Source organism: Scardinius erythrophthalmus (assembly GCF_964197995.2).
Source record: "Scardinius erythrophthalmus genome assembly, chromosome: 4".
NCBI classification, from domain to species: Eukaryota; Metazoa; Chordata; class Actinopteri; order Cypriniformes; family Leuciscidae; genus Scardinius; species Scardinius erythrophthalmus.
In genome coordinates, this window is record NC_138224.1 from 45,667,465 (window position 1) to 45,686,563 (window position 19,099).

Sequence of the window (19,099 nt, forward strand, 5' to 3'; positions counted from 1 at the left end):
AGGTGGGCCAATCAAATTTGAGGTTATTAGTCGCTGAAATGTGATTGGCTACTAGCATACATGTTTTTATTTTAGCCGAGTCATATTATAAGTTTTGTTTTGACATCCAATTCATATTAGATTCATATTAATTTAACTTTACGGATCCTCCAGTTACAGTGTTAGAATTTCTGTTGCAGTGGCTATAGGTCCAACTTTGACACAATTTGGTCTGAATTCTCGATGTGTCCTGTAGTCTTTGTCTATTAAATTTAAGATTTAAGAATTAAGTTTGTGCGTTGCGTTCAGGAGAAAAATATAAATTTGTGGAAAATGAGCGTTGCTCAATGAGACAGTTTGATTCACTTATATTGCCACAATGCTTCAATTAATCAAAATTAGTTTGATAACTTTTTGCCAGCAACATCCCCAGCTGCAATGTGCAAACTTTATTGCAGATTGGACAAACGGCCTAGAAGTTTTGGAAAATTAAAAATGTCAGAAATGTGAAATGTTTATAGATGGAAATAAATTCAGAGATATACATTTAAGGATTCATGGGAAAATATTATTCTGTTTCTTGCCATTACTCATGACAAGTTTGGGGTCTCTACAAATTACGGTCACTGATGCCCATACACTTTTTGGGCAGAAAAATAAGGAAGAAGAAATCACTACAGAAAATCAGTACAAACACAACAGGGTTCCAGTGCCTCTGGTTAAACCCTGAAAAACAACAAGTGTTGTGTACATACCAAACACAAACTGGAGGGTGCTGGGTAATATTTTATATCCTGTCAAAACATAACGTTACATTAATCATTGATTGCCATTGCATTTATATTTTTCAAACACTTACAACACAAAACACATTTCATAAGCTGGAGTGTGTACTCTTGTGTACACACACACACACAAACACACACACATACCTTAATAATACTCTAATATGTCATTTGTTCTCAATGTCCCACCACACAATAAATCATTATACCATTTCGACTAGACACATTCAAAATGCAAAAATATTTGTTTTTCCAAACTGTTTGGAGCAATTTGTTATATTTTTGTAATTTTTGTAACTTAATTGTAATTTTGAAATATAACATTAAAGAGTATATTTGATGTGATGAATTGCTCTGTCATTTATCAGATTTACCAATTGTTATAATTTCAATTTGTGCTGGTTAATTATGAACAATGGGTAAAATTGGGGGGCGGGGACAGGTGGGGGCGGGGCTCCATTAGGGCTCCTCCCCCAACCGCATGTGATCTCACTCCAAGATTTTGATAAAACTTGAGAACCCTGAATCTAGCTCATTTAAAGGTCCAATGTTATTTTTATTTTGTCTGAGAATGGGTGAATTTACAAGAATTAAGTAAAACGCCAGCAAAATGTTTTTTTATTTGTTTTGTTTTTTTACTGTGAACTCGGAGAGAACCTCTTGGAGTTTTTTTCTTTAGAAAGTTATACTTGAATGTTTTAGACTTCCAGATGAAATTGTCTACATGTAACAATCCCTAAGCAGTTTATAGCCATTTATTACAATATCTATTATTTATTACTGTTTTCTATAAGTGGAAAACTGGTGTTTTTTTAAATGTATATATGTACTGACAATGTAGATGTGTTCAAAATAGTTAAGGAAGTAAATAGAAACATTGTTATTAACAGACCACTGAAGCAAATGTGCCTTATTTTCACAAACTATATATATGAAGAACTAAATTCACCAAAATCAATCAGCTTCTCAATTTGATCATGTGAAGTTTGAGTCCAGCGTATTCTATGTAGTAAACACGAGTATTCGCTCGACCAGCGGTTCCCTCTCTTCGCATCTGAGCCAAAGCATAACTGACGCTTCTTTCATGTAAATAAAGGTCATGGAAAATAAATCAGAGAGGACACAAACTCACAGGTTTATAGTTTAATAGTAAAATAAAAACAAAAATGAAATAATGAAAAAGGTTGGTATTGTTAAAAAAAAAAGGTTCCCGACCAATGAAATAAATGGTTTCTGCACTCAAACATTATTGTTTTGTCTATTATTACACAGAATCTCACATAGATGTGGTACAAACTCTTTAATCAATAGTTATTTTTAGCAGATCACAGAAACAACATACATTTTACCAAGAATTTAAATCTGAATGCTCTGACATAATTCTATTATTTGTATGTTTTTTATATGCACATTTCTATGCACTTATGCGATTTTAGCGTGTGAAGTTCTGAACAGTTGTGAACAGGACTTTTATTTTGGTAATCCGACGTGACGTCATAAGGCTGCGTCGAGCTCCTGCTACTGTTGTGATTCTGCTGAAGGGAGGTTTGTGTTTTTAAGCATTTTAAATGTTTAAATCCATGCAAACCGTTCAGGCGACTTTCTAGTTTTAACAAGAACTGCAAAACTAACTATGTATTATTGAATGTAACATTGTAATGCGTTATCTAACATTAATGAATGATATTTTTGAGAGTAAAGCTGATCCCCACGTGAGTAACAGAAAGAGTGCGTCTCATTTCGCTCCCTATATCGTGCATCAGCTCATCGTAAACACTAATTCAGCCACTAGTTATTAGTGAAGGAGAGAAACTGAAACTGTTCAGTCATTTGAACCAGTAATTAAATGATTCACTTGAAACAGCGCGCGCTGACGTCACATGCACGTCGCAAATAAATTGCAAAATCAATTCAATTTATTTTTAATGAAAGCTTAACCATTTAAGTTATATGTATTTATTATGTGTAATTAAAAATCATTAAATATAAAATAAAAACAATAACTAAATATGAAATATCTGAAGTTTGCGTTCTTTTAATAATTTGTAGCACTATTTTTGAGTTTTTAGTCTAATCAGGTGATTTAAGTCCATTAACTCTCTCTCTGACTGACTCTCTTACCAGTGAACTGAACTACTGAACTAGATCTGATTGAGACACACTCAGAGATTTAGTTTTGAGGGTTTTTCTTTCTGTTAATTATTCTCATCTTAAACAGGACAAACACACAGAAAAACTCCTGATGAAGCGACTGAGATCCAAGTGACACTATTATAAAGATGGCGTTTATTAAAGAGGAGAGTGAAGACATCAAGATTGAAGAAACATTCAGTGTGAAACAAGAAGAAACTGAGGAACAAACAGGTTGGTCTCATTCTCAAAGTCATTTGATCCTTATTAAAATATCCATCTCTACAGAAATTAGTGATATTTTTGAAGAATGTCCGAATTAAAGCGCCTTTTTTTTACATGGAGCGTGTCGCCTCATGTGAACCAAGGCTCGAAATTAGGGGTGTGCGATATGACGATTTTTGATCGTGGACGATTAAAATGTCTCCACGATCTGCTTTTAAAGAAATATTGTAGTATCGTGCATTCTATCAGTTGCTGTTCTGTCGCCTTATGTCATGCAATAAAATGCAAATTAATTATTTAAAAATCATACAATGTGATTTTCTGGATTTTTGTTTTAGATTACGTCTCTCACAGTCAGGGGCAGTTCTAGAGGCGGGGCCACAGGGGCCCTGGCCCCTGCTGAAATCTGATTGGCCCCCGTTCCTAGGGGTGGGGGAAAAAATCGATTCTTAGATGCATCGCGATGCGGACGTGGACGATTCTGAATCGATTCACAAATGTCAAAAATAGATTTTCTAATAACGTAATATTGACGGAACGCAAAAGGCGGAACTCTAAAGCGGACGTGCGGTGCGCGTGCAGTCTGTGGCGCGCACATAACAGACGCATGATGGCTGAGCGCCAAATTCGGACGGCACCCTCTTCGTTAAAAGCTAACGTATGGAAAATTGGCAATTTCATTGTTACCTATTTAGTATTTTTTGTATGAGAGCTGATATTTATCAATATGCTGTAAACCGATCTGTTATAAGTACGTTATACTGCCCTGCAATATGTGCAATGCCAGTCACAAAAAGTTACATTTTGACTGTGCTCTCTGCAGATGTTCATTCACTTTTTTTGTATAAGCTGTTTTTGATTGTGGTATACAGCAAACATTTCAAGTCATAACTCTTTATTATTTAGTTGTGATTAAGAGCGGCTTTGTATGTTACTAATTATTCATTCAGAATATGCATAAGTCCACAAGCATTATGTTTGTATGAGAGCTGCTGGTACATCATTCTATATTTTTGAACGAAAACTGTTTGTGAATTTGCTACAGCAAAATGTTTTTGTTTTTTTTTTGTCTGAAGGATTATATTGCTCATTGGAAATAACAAGAGGATGTTGGTTAGAAGTCTATTATTAAATGCTATAGAGATTCAGAATATGCTGAAGTTTGTATTCATTTACTACAAGTACGCTGCTAGTACAGGCACACATTTATTTTCCTGTTGGTTCTTTGCAATGTTGGGACAAATGCTGGCAAATGTAACCTTACAGTTGACTTGCCAAATCACTTCCATTTGTTTTATTAATAAAATTAATATAGGAAGTATTGGAAGTAAGTTCGTTATTGGTCATCATAAATACTTTGCTTTAAAAGTACCAAGTAGTAAAAAAAGAAATCGTTAATAATCGATAATCATTACCCTCTGAATAGTAATCGAATCGAATCGTGAGGTGCCTAGAGATTCCCACCCATCAATCGTCGACGAGAAGAGCAACCAGAGAATTCTTCACAACGATCACAGATGCAATTCCACCCCCCAAACAATTAACAATAATTTACTGTTTATAAGCGACGACATGATTATGAAACTTAAAAGGTGGAATTCAGAAAGAAGTGCATTGTGTCCTTTATGCACAGTATAAATAAATGAAAAAAATTATTAAGAACTTTACTGGCTCATAATTTTTTATTAGAGCGTTTGAAAAAGGAATGACTGCCGAAATGTATTTGCACCATACTGAATAAATTATTTTGTGTGCTTGAATGTACCCTGTATTTGGCCCCTGATTGTAACATGTGGCCCCTTAATGGCCCGTTACAGAAAAATCCGCTACTGCTCACAGTTTAAGTGTACCTATGATAAAAATGACAGACTTCTACATGCTTTGTAAGTAGGAAAACCTGCAAAATCAGCAGTGTATCAAATACTTGTTGTCCCCACTGTATGTTTGTGATTGGCTACAAAGCTCAATGCTGTGAAATCATTGGCGCTCTTTACAGAGCACACTCACAAGAGAGTTTTAAAGCAGACGACTATCAGCAGGTACCAGTACTGTAAGAACAGCAGTTATCGTCAAATTATCAAATAAATCTTTGACGGGACAAAGATTCATTTTGGCTGCAGTCAAAATCATTTCAATGCAGGAAAAACCCTGGTAGTTCCTCTCTGTTGTTAAATTATTCAATGTTAAAAGTTAGTTGTTAAATGTCATGAATGTTAGCTTTCTGTCTGCAAAATGCTGTTGGAAGTGGTAGAGTTTAATTAATGTATCTGTCTCTTCAAATGCTTTAAGCTGCTGTTGTGCTTAACTAGTGTGTCATGTTTAAACTGTGTGGTGCCTCGACAAAATTGGTTTTCACGCATGTTTTAGACCACATAGAGAGCAGAAAATACAGTTCCTGCTGTTGGTGTTTTTGAATATCTAAACCATGTAATTGCCATCAGCCATTCCTGACGGAAATATAGTTGAAACATAGTATATTTGACGCTACAGCAGCGAGACACACCGACGAATTGTGACCTGTTCAGTTGACTATTAAAACCTGGTCCCTCTCCCAAAATTGCCAGCCCTCTCTGATCATGCAAATGAGTCAGCTTCTAAACAAAGAAACTTCTTCCTGCCCAAAAATGACTCTTTTTACATTGGTTGAGCCAGTTGCAGGAGGTGTGACCTTTTAAAATTAAAAAGGTTATTAAAGGTCATTATCTTTGTGACCTCAGTTGTTGGAAAAGAAGTCGAGACATCCGGTAAGACCCCATCAACTTAATTTGCCCAAGAGCTGCATACTGGCAGGACGTCAACCACAACAAGCCATGTTGTAACTTTCAACCCAGGAGATTCTCCGGGTCAGACTAGGAGGCCTGTTTCCATGGAGCATTTTCATTCAGATTGGACTTTTAAACTGTTTATAATCGGAATAAAAATGCTCAAACCGATTTAAATTTCAGTCAGATTGAAAGGGGTGGAATAAATCTTTTCATTAAACGATCAAACTAAAAATTCATACATTTAAACAAGCTGATCCGATTACTTTGAGTGTACGTACTTCTGCACATGCCTGGTTTTGACATTATAATACAAAATGGTGGCAGCAGCCAAATCAAACTGGAGTGCGACAGAGACAAATGTATTAAACAGTATTTAAAAAAAGCAGAACATATATGAACGACTGGATGGTAGGAAGTTTAGAAAATCAGACCTCTTCAAAACAGTGCATGAGAAACTGAAAGAAGTTGGCATGGATCGTATGGTTGAACAACAGGTGGAAAACTTTAAAGTTGGTGTATAACAAAGCTAAAATGCATAACAACAGGAGTGGAGAGGATCCTACAAACTTCCCCTTCTTTGAGCAAATGGACGAAGTCATGGGTGATGGGCGACCACTATCCAACGTCAGAGAAAACAGAGTAGATGTGGGCTTTCAAGAAACTGTGTGCGCAAGTCACAAAGTGGCATGTAAATGGGGCTACTGTTCACTCAACCGGGATAGCACCTGATTGCAACTTCACCATCATCGAACTATTGAACCATCAAGACATTCATCCAAGACTGCATCTGGATGCTCGTTCAACGGCTAAGGCAATGCAAGTATCATACATTTAACTAAACCAAACCGAGAATTAGCTGTAGATCCCTTGCTAATGGTTGTCCAGGTGGTTAAGTGACTTTTATATTTCCATTGCTTCATTCTACTTGTTGTTTCGTTTCATTTCATGAATTCACTTTCACTTTCCATTTTATCCATGTGTCCATGATTTGTGTGTGTGTGTGTTTAGACTAGTTATGTGTTTGAGATTTAAATAAACGTTTGTGCACATTTACGTGAGTATTTATTCTTTGATCACTGCTTGCAAAACAGAGCCTGTAGCAAGAGAAGAACTGTATGCAGTAAGAAATAGTTATTCTCTGTGGTGTAGGATCTGAGAGCAAATTAGAGCGCAATGACTCCACCAGACTGTGAATGAAGAGCCGAATTCCAAATCAACACTCAGGACCCCAAATCAGAGGATCTGCCATTTGGGATGCCATTCAGTCTAGAAAACCCCAGCTAAGTACTTTATGGCCATGCAAGTTTGTAAGAGATGATCCTAGCTAAAGGAAGAGCTTGTCAATGATAGGCAGTTAACCAAAGACTAATGGTCCAAAGGGCAAGACATCGTGACTCGCACAAGGAAAACCATAGGTTAATGCCAGAGATTGGTTGACCCCCACGAAAGAGATCCAAAACAGACCTTCTTCTTAACGACCTCTGAGTGATCTCTCACTGAAATCTCTTAAAGAACACAGAGACTGAGACTATTGAGTGGTTGAATGAAAGTGTTTCTTGTTTCCTATCAGTATGATCCAGTCCCTCCAGGATTTCGCGGGATTTTTTTGTGATTGTTGCGGCCTAAAATGCCAGATTTTGCGACAGCTTTTTCAAAAAGTTGCGGGAAAAGTTGCGATTTTTTTTTTTTTTTTTTAGACAGATTTTTCTCAACAGCATTGCATTACCTTGTGATTTCACAAACATGTTATGATTTTTTTAAGTGTTCTTTGCAAGCTTACTCCCCCAAAGCACAGGAATTCAAAAATTCTGGCAAAATATGTTTTATTTGCTCATCAGAATAAAGTGCAAAGGCTATTTTTCAACCTTGACAATTCATGGGCAAAAAATATAAGCCCATTTCTTTTCAATTCAACTTGACATTGCCCAGTGTAAACAAGTATGAACCAACTGGATGGTAACATAAAATCCAACATAAAATATGAAATGCAGTGAATCAGTTGCATTAGAATAAAGTGCAAAGGCTATTTTCAGCCCTGACAATTAATGCACATAACAGAAGTTTCCAAAAGAATAATCTTGTAATAAAATAAATTGTTTCATTAAATAAAAAAAAAGCCCATTTCTTTTAAATTCAACTTGACATTGTCCAGTGTGAACAAATATGAACCAACTGGATGTTCTTCCAACATAGCATATGAAATGCAGACTAAAACACGTCAACAATAAAATCATTCATTAGAATGGTAAGACAGTTCATTCTTCAACACTAACTTCCTACGTATCCAAACTGTCCTCCACTTCATCCTCAGAGTCGGGCCCACAGTTGATCTTGAGCTCATCCCTCTCAAACACTCTACTAGTGAGTCGCTGATTGTGGTACAAGAAGACCAAGGCTTTGAGGTTGCTGTTAGTGATTGTTCTTCTTCTGCTTGATAGCACAAGCTTGTAAAGGCTGTTGCTTCTTTCAGCATCTGCTGAGTTCATGATGACATCCTTGTATCGTTTGGCTAAGGCACTGAGGACAGGAAGTCTCTCGAGAAGCCCATCCCAAAACACATCTAGATCTACCACTCCACATGCTGACGCTTTGAGTGCTGCTGGACCCAGGCGTTGGAAGTAGGCATCAAACTCATCATTGGGGACAGCACTGAAGCCTGGGATGTGTGTGTAGCCAGAAACACTGTCCTCCATGAATGAAATGTAACGAGGGTCAAATACTCTGACTTCTCGAAGGAAGTTGATGGCAGGTTGTCCCTCTGACATGTACTTGGTGAGTTTTTCCTCTGCATTGCTGTACGCTAGATGCACTAAGTTGAGGATGTGTGTTTTGGCGGCATGATGGACATCAAGCCCTTCAAAGTGCTCAGCACAGGATTCATACTGTAACTCCTTGTTTGCAGTAAAGTTCATCTGTAGATCCTCGAAGTAGTCAAAAACCTTGGTGGTTATAGGTTTCCTGCTCTGAAAGATGTCAAGTAGCTGTAGAATACGTTCACACTTATCTGCCATGATGCTGAGCTGAACCTGGAGACACTGAGCCATGTCTTCATTCTGTAGCATCTCATGGAGTCTCTCCACAGACTGCGGTGCACTGCTGCCACACACCTATGAATAGAATTAAAACAGAATTGAATCCTGCTTCAACGCAATTTACATAAGCAAATCCAAAAGCACACAACCATCTGCAAAAACTTTAACATGTTTATTAGGGCGAATGCTAGTCTAAACTGGGATGAATTGGAACTTGTTATCATTGTGAGAATTTGTACTGAAAGGAGGAAGAGTCTTACCTTTATTTCCATCTCTATGAACTCCTTGTAGAGTTTAAAGTGCTCTGAGTGGTATTGCACCGCACTAAACCAGGAGTTCCACCGTGTAGCACAGGGATTTGGAGCCATGGTTGCCTTTTGTCTGGTAGGATGTTTTCCTGACATGAACTGGAGGTATCTTCTTTTCCGAGAGCCAGCATGGTAAAACATCTGCGAAAAGCTGAGCATGAATGCATTTAGCTGGTCAAAAGGTCTGCGGAAGGCATCACCGATGAGGTTCATTATGTGGGCCATGCACGTAACGTGCAGTGAGTTTGGGAATAAAGACTGCAAAGCAGCTGTATATGCTTTCTTCATGTAGGCTGCATTGTCGGTGTCAAAAACAATGACATCCTCATTTGCTATGTCATATTCCTGCAGACACTTGACCACAGACACTGAGACAGTTGAGTGGTTGCACTGCTCTAGGAAGACGGTGTCTGCCAAGTAGGCCAGTATTCTCCCAGATTCATCCTTTTCCAAGGGTGCAATGAGAATGTTTAGAACACATCTCCCCTCTACATCTGGAGTCTCATCAAATATGACTGCAACAGGCTTTTTGGTTAAACGTTTTCTGAGTGCCTCCTTTTCTTTCAGGTAAACATTGCCTAGGTATTTTTCTTGCAGCTGGTGAAATCCAGGAATGGCTCCTCCATTCGTTACATTTTCAAAAAGAAACTTCCTCATTGCTGGGTGGTCACTTTTGGAGAGTGGGATATTCAAGGCAGTGCATGTGGCAACCCAGTCTTCACATATCTTAGGAGACAAAGAGTAAACAGAACATGCATTTTTGTTAATGACATTAAACAATTACTGTCTCCAGTACAGCCCAATGCAACAAAAATTAACCATTTTGTTTCTAAAAGACTGACCAGTACAAAACTTAAAAAATGACCCTGCTTAGAACACCGTTTAAAGCAGGGGTCACCAGTGTGGTGCCCATGGGCACCAGGTAAGCCCAAAGGACTGAATGAGGTTGCCAACAGGCCAATTGTAAAAATAGCACAACTCACCAGTGAGATGTGTAAAAAAAAAGAAAAAAGTGATAGTGTCTTCACTCACTATCACTATTATCTCCTCCTTTATTCTTGCATTACTTGTCCACACATATGGTCACTTGCTTGGTAACATTAATATTAGTTCATGCTTCACCCTTACAACTCTTATATTTATGTTATGTAACTAATTTAGCTTTTACTGTCATGTTTTATTCTTTATTCAGGAGCAGCAGCAGGAATACTGATATCAGTTTGTCAATTTTCCTTCGCAAAGACCCGCCCCCCTTAGTTATTGTTGCTATGTCCGACAAGCTACGCTGCTCTCACGCCACACCATATTCTCACGCAGTGAAAAATACATCGCGGAGCAGAGAGGAGACTGACAACACACTGTGACAGACAGGACAGACCAGCTTACTTTTCGGTTACTTTTAATATTAAACATATTAAACAAAGTCTCACCTTTCAAATTTGGTCATTTTTTTTAAAAGAAATTTAAACGATAAATACCATTTTGTGGCTCTTAAATGTGTCTGACAGATCGCTGTAGAGCATCAGTTAAAGCTGCTCGCGAACCGATCATCTCTTCCTTCTAGTTCATTTATAGCATCAAATAAACATGAATGAGCATAAGAAGGAATGTTGTTTTAAACCGTGGAAAGGCATCAGTACATTCCGTTTTTCAAGTTCAAATCCTCCAATGTTAATCTGCTATATCTCCTGACTGCTTTGTCGGACAAAATGGCGGATGGCGGATTATGATTGGTTAGATTGCCTGTCAATCAAGCTCCCTGCGAAGGGTGAATTAAGAAAAAAATCATGTTGTCCCCATAAAATATTTAGACTTTTAGCATTTTGTTCCCGCGGCTAAGTCTATGTAGGGGAAACACTGGATAAATGATTGATGAAACTACCGTGTGAAAGCATGAAAAATAGTTTTAACTGCCCCTCTCAAACTCGCAAGCAATATCACCTGTGCCCATGCAAGGCCTGCCTGACAACTGACAAAAGCAAACCACCACACACCTAGTTTTACAAACGTTATGAAGTTTTGTTGTTTACCTTGTTCCTTTCGTTGCTTGCGATGGATTTGCGAGCAACAGCTTCGGTGATAGTCACTTGCCGTGTAGGCTCTTGCACGGACATCCTTCTGGCATTTGCTGTAGAGAAGTGTCGGTCAAGCGAGGATTTTCTTTTGTGTTCCACGACAATGTTGCACACAGTGCAAAATAGTTTCCCTCCACTTTCATGGAGAACATTAGGGAATTGCTTTGCACGGTCTTTCGCAGTGATATTTGTAGGTAAGTGTGATGTATTTGCGCTCATGCCTGCTTTCTCTGATAAGGACGTCCTTCTGTGTGAAAATAATGCCGCATGCAGTGACGGACCAAACTGATTGGTCGAATTTGCGCTAAAGTCGCAGTGATTGGATGAAATTGCAAGGCCGCAAATAAATCGCGTGGATTGGCTGAATTGGCGCGAATTGGCGCGATCGCAACATCGCGAGTTTCTGGAGGGACTGATGATCGTCTGCTCGTTAGACAAAAGATGACTTAAAAGAAATGTGTGTAAAATGTATCAAATTCTTATAGAAATCATGTCCAAATTGTACTCTACTAGAGCAGGAAAGTTAAGACTTGTGACTTGTCAGATAACATGTTATTTATGGGGGAGGAGGAGGAATAGTCACACCCTAAGCTAAAGACAAAGTCTAATTGGTTAGAACTCCTCCGGGAGGCTGGACAAGCGTTTTGAGTTTAAAATCTCAGAACACTAACAAAGCATCGGAAGAGACACCGCAGAAAATGGGTTAACAGTTTCATTCAAGCCATCTAACTACTCTCGTCTTTACTTTTTTTCCTCTTACTTAGTTTCTTTCTTTACATTGAGTCTCATATTATACGTTAAGTTTTGCCGCAAAGTTTCTTCAATGACTCTACAACATTCACCTACTTCAAAGCTTCAAACTTCAGCCACGAGATAGACTCCATTAATTGGCTTCTCAAGGCGTCACTCAAGGAAACAATGAGACCGCCAGTGAATCAAAGAACCTGGGAAATCCCCTCTCCGGCAAGGACCACTAAGGGAATTCTCATTCAAAGAAGACACAAACGCAAGGAAAGCCTCTTAGCTGGTCCATTGATATAAAATGTAATTACCTCGCCTAAGAAAATGGTAGAAGGGTTAAATTAATGATTGATGGTTCATTCAAGTCAGGTTTTACAAAGTGCATATACTACTAGAATTCATAATTTCACTCCCTTAAACTCATTCTTTCTTTCTTTCTGCAACGCATGTGAATGTGTGTGTGCGCGTTTATGTGTTAGGTATTAGTTTTGAGTGTTAGAATAATCAATAAAGTCTCATTTGTATTTAAAGAGAAGTATCTTGTGTTATGTGCTTACAAATTTTAATGTATTAACCTGCTGATCTATGTTACATAAAATAAGTGATTCTTTCAAAATTCCCAATAAAGTAATTAATAATTCCCTTTGAGCTAAATTGACCTGTTTCCCTTACAGTAGCCACAAGAATGACATTCCTCAGAGATGATAGACGATTAATACTGAGTGTTTGTTAGACAAGCAGTTTAATTGATTGTAATTTTAATTTTGCTACATCAAGTTAATTACAACTGATCCAAATATTTATAATCAATTATAACAAGTTCTAATTAATTATGCATATTTCCATTTGGGCTAATTTGCTACAGAAATTTTGTCATGATGTGAGGAAATATAAAACTGAGTATCATCTAGTGAAATCTAATGATTATGTCCCTCAGTGGAAGCATATACAAGGAGAAAAGCAGAGGACCTAATACTGAGCCCTGTGGCATTTGATGAGATGTCTCTTCATTTACACTAACAAAATGATAGCAGTTGGATTGATTGGACCTAAACTGTACTATTGCTTGTTCACAAATGTCAACATAAATCTCAAGCTATCCAGAAGATTGACATGCTCTGTTGTTGAAAGACCTTATTGCATTAGGAGAGAGATTTAGCTGTGATTATAAGTAATACAATAGGGCTTAAATCCTGACTAAAATCACTGAAATCTTTCTCTGAAAAAGAGAGCGAAGAGTTACCAACATTGAGAAGAGTTCATATTTCTTTTAGTAGCCTAGTGGGTATATGATCTAGCATACATGTTGTTGGTTTTGATGCCTAAATCTTTTGATGTCTGTTGGTTTTTGCCAATAAACTGGGATTAATTTGTCTCTTAATTTGTCTCTTAATTTGTCTCTTAATTTGTCTCTTAATTTGTCTCTTAATTTGTCTCTTAATTTGTCTCTTAATTTGTCTCTTAATTTGTCTCTTTTTGTCTTAGACCTGATGCCACTGAAAGAGGAGAGTGAAAACCTGAATGAAAATGAAGAGAAACATCCTAATTTCATAACTGAAGAAACATATTTTAGTTGCTCACAGACTGAAAAGACTACCTCACAAAATAAAGCTCAAAAGAAAGGAACTAGAAATTCTTTAACTTGCTTTATATGTGTAAAGAGTTTCAGTCGTCATGGAAACCTTAAAATCCACATGAGAATTCACAATGGAGAGAAGCCTTACACTTGCCAACAGTGTGGAGTGAGTTTCACTCAAAAAGGACACCTTAAAGTCCACATGAAAATTCACAATGGAGAGAGGCCTTACACCTGCCAAGAGTGTGGAAAGAGTTTCACAACAGAACTAAACCTTAGCTATCACTTAAGCATTCACACTGGAGAGAAGCCGTTCACATGTGATCAGTGTGGAAAAAGATTCACACGTAAAGTAAACCTTTATAACCATTTCAGGATTCACTCAAGAGAGAACTGTTGTCATCAGTGTGGAAAGAGTTTCCCAGGCATGAACCGCCTTACCAGGCACATGAAAATTCACACTGGAGAGAAGCCTTTCGAATGCCACGAGTGTGGAAAGAGTTTTACTCAACAGGGAACCCTTAAAGTTCACATGAGAATTCATTCTGGAGAAAAGCCTTACACATGCCCTCAGTGTGGAAAAAGTTTCACTGTAAAAGGTCACCTTAAAGCCCATGTGAGAATTCATACTGGAGAAAAGCCTTACAGCTGCCAACAGTGTGGAAAAAGTTTCACTGAAAACGGAAGCCTTGCAAGGCACTTGAGAATTCACAATGGAAAGAAGCCTTTTACCTGCAAATTGTGTGGAAAGAATTTCACTGAAACAGGACACCTTGAAATCCACATGAGAATTCACACTGGAGAGAAGCCATACACTTGCCAACAGTGTGGAAAGAGTTTTTCTCAACTAGGAAACCTTAAAGTCCACATGAGAATTCACATTGGAGAGAAGCCGTTCACCTGCCAACAGTGTGGAAAAAGTTTTACTGAAAAAGGAAGCCTTAATAGGCACATGAGAATTCACAATGGAAAAAGGCTATTGACCTGCAGTGATGAATAAGTTTCTCCCAAAAAGGAAACCTTGAAGTCCATATGATAATTCACACTGGGAAGTGTGTCCTTACTCCTGCAAACTGTGTGGGCAGAATGTTTCTTGAAAAGAAAGTCTTTAGACATGAGTTCACACTGTTTCACGTCAGTTACACATGTAAAGACCTGAATTGCAACTTAAGGATTTAGGGTTAGAGAGAGCTGTTTTAGATGTCGTTAGTGAGGGAGGAGTTCACAGAATAGAAACCCCTTAAAGGGTAACTCTCGCCTTGAGCATTGACTACATTGTTTGTGGACACAAATTTGACTAAAAAGAAAGGTTTTGTACAACTCACTAACTGATAAAGTGATACAATTCATTGGTTCTAGCTGAAGCTCAAACGTGCTGCGTAACACAAGAATGATCCTCACTGGTTCTTACACGTCAAGCGAACAAGCTGAAGCTTCCGTTTACCACAACTGATGAATGTGTATATGTTGAGTTCTGAGAGCCTGAGTTCAATCTGTTTATCTTATAAAGCGACCCAAGTTTCTTCAGAAAATGTGTACTAAACCGCTCAAGTCATATGGATTAATTAGTTTTATGATCTCAATGTAATTGATTTGTCAAAGTAGTAGTTGCTTAGACTGTCGGGGACAGAAATCTCTGATTTCTTTAAAACTGTTTATTTCCATTTCATAGATGATCAAAAGTCTTAGGGGTTCGGAACAACATGAGTGAGTAAATGATGACATAATTTGGTAACACTTTAAAGGAGCTGTATGTAAGATTGTGGCCAAAACTGGTACTGCAATCACTTTCAAATTACTGTAGAGCGGTGTATCTGCTCCCCCTCCCCCCTGATTTGAGGTTGCCAGATAGGCTGCAGGATCCAGCAGGAACATAGGCTGCTACAAGGAGCTGCAGCTGTGGTAACTAGAGCAGAGCTGGCAACCCGGATGCCGAAACACTACTGATTTCGTGATTGGTAGATAGGTGGAGGGTGGGGCTTCAGCCAAAACACAACATGACAACATCAACATCAGTTGAGGGCTGCAACTTCACTTTTTAAATGACAATATCCTGGCCGTACTACTGTTGTCAGTGATATAAGTATTTGAAATGAACATGATTTCTTAATGTCTAGTGACATATCAGGGCCATTCTATGATTAATTGAAATACATTTCTTACATACAGCTCCTTTAATATACATTTTCCTTGTTACATATGTTACCATACTAATAACAGTAAATTATGCATGATTACATGCAACTAACCCTAAACCAAACCCTAATCCTACCCCTTATAGTAAGTACATGTTGTTAACTATTATTACTCAGTACTGAAATATATAATTACACAGTTACAATGACACCTTAAAATAAAGTGTATCCTTAATGTGCTGTTCCACTGCATGGTTGAGGTTCCTAGCGAGCCGAGCCGTCATCACTAAATGTGACGTGTAAACACTGCAGATCACTGATTGGTCAGAGAGAATCGTCACTACCAGCATCATTGGATGACGAACCTGCTAGAAACAAACAACTCCGTCTTGCAGTGAAAAACATCCACAAGCCGAGAATCAAGATCACATTCCATCAATATGCTCCCTTGCTCCTGTGTTGTGCGTTTGTGTGCGCTACATTTACGATGATATCGCGGCACAACTATATCGATCAGTCTATAATCCCAGCCACTTTGAAGCGGTACTAAACTACATTGGAAAAGCGAGCTGAGCCGAGCCATACCACGCAGTGAAAAACGGCATAAGACTGACATGACCATGAGGCTTTACACTGCAGAGAAGCCTCTAAGTCTTTAATTGTTGAAAATCTTCTCACCATAAAGAAATCTGAAACTTGAACAGTTTGGCAATGACACAACATTTTAAATGTGACCTCTATCATACTCATCAGGTGACGCACCACTCTGGCATGTTTATCACTAGTTGTTTGGCCATGGCCACTTCTTTTGTTCGCATCTTTAATGTCTTTATACTTTACCTTGATGCATTTTCTTTTCCTTTGGTTGTACAATGAATGCCTGTGGCCACGCCTGACCATTTGCTTTCCTATTGTTTCAAATATTGAGCAGTTACAGTCGCCGTCCTCTAATTTCGATTGTATATTAGTATTGTTTCATATATTGATTTCATTTTAAAACTTCAGATTCACACCACTGGCTATTATTGCCCTCTATGAAGAATCTATAGATGTCATTTTACTTTTTAAATGAACCTGAACCTGAGCAAACATATTTGTGTTGTCTCATTTTATCATTCATATATTTATTATATTCCTCATTATGTTCCTTGCTCTTGTTTTGCTGTTGTTGTTACTTCACGTGGACGGCCTTGTACAGTACTGTATCTTGGGGAAGTGATGGCACCAGGATGCACTATGGGACGACAACAAGCCAGTACAAGCACCCTCAAACAAAAGCAAGAGGGACCCACTGTTGATACTGTAATAATAGCATAAAATAAAAGTTACGTGACGCATCGGCATGACTTTGGGTCAAAATCCATCAGCACTGCGGTCGACACTAGAGTGGCCCAATCCGTTATCGCAAGATAGAGATTTCTATTTTAACCAAAAAATAGATTGTGTGGTCTTCCAAACCACACAATGAGGATTAAGGTTGTCCACTCGTACAGTATATACAGACAGTGGATTGCAAGCTATAGCAATATTGCAGCACTAAATATACAATTTAATTAGCTATGTAATAAGTTACATTTATAACCAAATACGAATGGGGATTATAGAGTGATTTTTAATTGTAATTTTTTTTTCATTATTTTCTAAAATCTCAAAGTTAATACAAATAAAAACGTGATATATTTAAAACTTAATTTATCAATTATGGTCCCTTTTATTTTTCACCTTCTTACTTTGTATATTTGATCAGTTCCACCATGTGTTTAGTCATCTATCTTATCTTTAGTGTTTATCTTATTTGATGATGAGTGATAACCTCATGTTTAAGAATGAAAAAAGGCAGACAAGTAAAATAATCAAATTTTATTGGCAAAAATTTCAGAAAATGAGATCAGTTATAAGTATAAATCCATTCATCAGCATCATGCAGATTAGTAACAAAACATTTTACATTTTACAAATTTAGATGATTAAAAACTCAGAAGAATTATATGATTTAAAGTAAAATACAAGTAAGTTTTTAATAGAACACAATCTTTCTAGACAAATTTTTTTTTTTTTTTTTACTGATTTTGAGTTTTAAATGCTGGAAATAAATGCTTACAATTACCAAAATGATCACCAATAGAACAAGTCATATTTACTTGCTAAAATGCTTTTTTTAGGAGCAGAGATCAATTGTTTCCAATTTTCATCACCATAATCATCTTCAAAATGTTTTACATGTGTAAAAAAAACTCCCTTCATTTCACTAATTATAAAGAATTATATGATTTAAAGTAATATGATTTCACAGTGTGTTATTTCACTTTTAATAAGCATCAAATATGGTATGTTCCTGTTCTACACTACAGAGCAGTGTTTACATCAGTCTACTGAAAAATTGCATTTGGATTTCATTATTGTTATATATATTTTTGTAATTTATTCACTCAACTCAACACCATTCCTCTGTTTGGAACTCAATTCATGTTTTGTGGGATAATTCTACATGTTTAAACCTCAAACATACTCATTAAAACATTATTACCCTGAAAACTGAAGGAACTACAATAAAACTAAAAAAATGTAATCATATTGTAATTTTTTTCAATAGAACAGTTTCTAGACATTTTTACTGATTTTGAGTTTTAAATGCTCTTATTCTATCACTTCTAGAAATAAATGCTTACAATTACCAAAATGATCACCAATAGATTTGCTAAAATGCTTTTTTTTTTTTTTTTTTTTTTTTTGCCGTAAATGCAATTTTAGGTGTAGAGATCAATCATTTTCTACTTTCTATAGCCATCACCACCATCTTCATCATGAGGTGTTGAAGAGAACACACATTCATTTTCCCTGTAATCCCTGCAGAAGTTTTCCGTACTCCTCAGTGTTGGTGTCCTCGTGTTGATCCTGATTCACCCACTCATCCAGACGCTCACGCTGCGTCTGATCCAGGATTCCCACACGGCTGTACTCCGACACCAGGTTTCGGTATCCTGCTTTATAGTAGCCTCGGATGCCTTCATCCGACAAAACGCAGCTCTGAGACAGAACGCTGTCACCTGGAATTACACACAAGAATATTATCAAGTGCAGCAACACGACAGCTCTGCTAATCTCAGGCTAACAGTCGTGTTATGCTTTACATTTAGTATTCTCTTCAGTTCAGTTTATTTCTAAAGCACATTTAATGACAGCAACAAGGCTGACCAAAGTGCTGTACAATATAAAATAAAATAGTAATTGAATTATCCCTTTAAGACCTCCTTCAAATCCTTCAAAGTAATGACATTTCACATGTATGTTTTTCTTAGAGATTAATAACAATTTTACAATGGTCTATGGTCAGTTCTTATTGTATAA

General features: G+C 37.3%; 3 protein-coding genes across 3 annotated transcripts in view; 1 reads left to right on the plus strand and 2 right to left on the minus strand.

The window, feature by feature from the left end:
- LOC308689610 (stonustoxin subunit beta-like) overlaps positions 1-19,099 on the minus strand; it is a 392,706-nt gene that overhangs the window by 204,278 nt on the left and 169,329 nt on the right. The window lies entirely within an intron of this gene.
- On the plus strand, positions 2,274-16,831 carry LOC308689451 (uncharacterized protein). Its single transcript, XM_081363162.1, has 3 exons — positions 2,274-2,309; positions 2,983-3,128; positions 13,526-16,831. Exons 2-3 carry the CDS (start codon positions 3,044-3,046, stop codon positions 14,614-14,616), a joined length of 1,176 nt encoding a protein of 391 aa, XP_081219288.1. The 5' UTR covers positions 2,274-2,309; positions 2,983-3,043; the 3' UTR covers positions 14,617-16,831.
- LOC308689755 (uncharacterized protein) overlaps positions 17,598-19,099 on the minus strand; it is a 51,215-nt gene continuing 49,713 nt past the window's right edge. The window contains exon 11 of the mRNA XM_081363658.1: positions 17,598-18,798. Coding sequence (XP_081219784.1) covers positions 18,581-18,798 — 218 coding nt within the window. The 3' untranslated portion in view covers positions 17,598-18,580. The remainder of the gene's footprint in view (positions 18,799-19,099) is intronic.

Coding starts and splice junctions, on each gene's coding strand:
- LOC308689451 (XM_081363162.1), top strand. CDS start 3,044: ATGGCGTTTATTAAAGAGGAGAGTGAAGACATCAAGATTGAAGAAACA. Junction 3,129..13,525: donor AGAAACTGAGGAACAAACAG/GTTGGTCTCATT, acceptor TTTTTGTCTTAG/ACCTGATGCCACTGAAAGAG.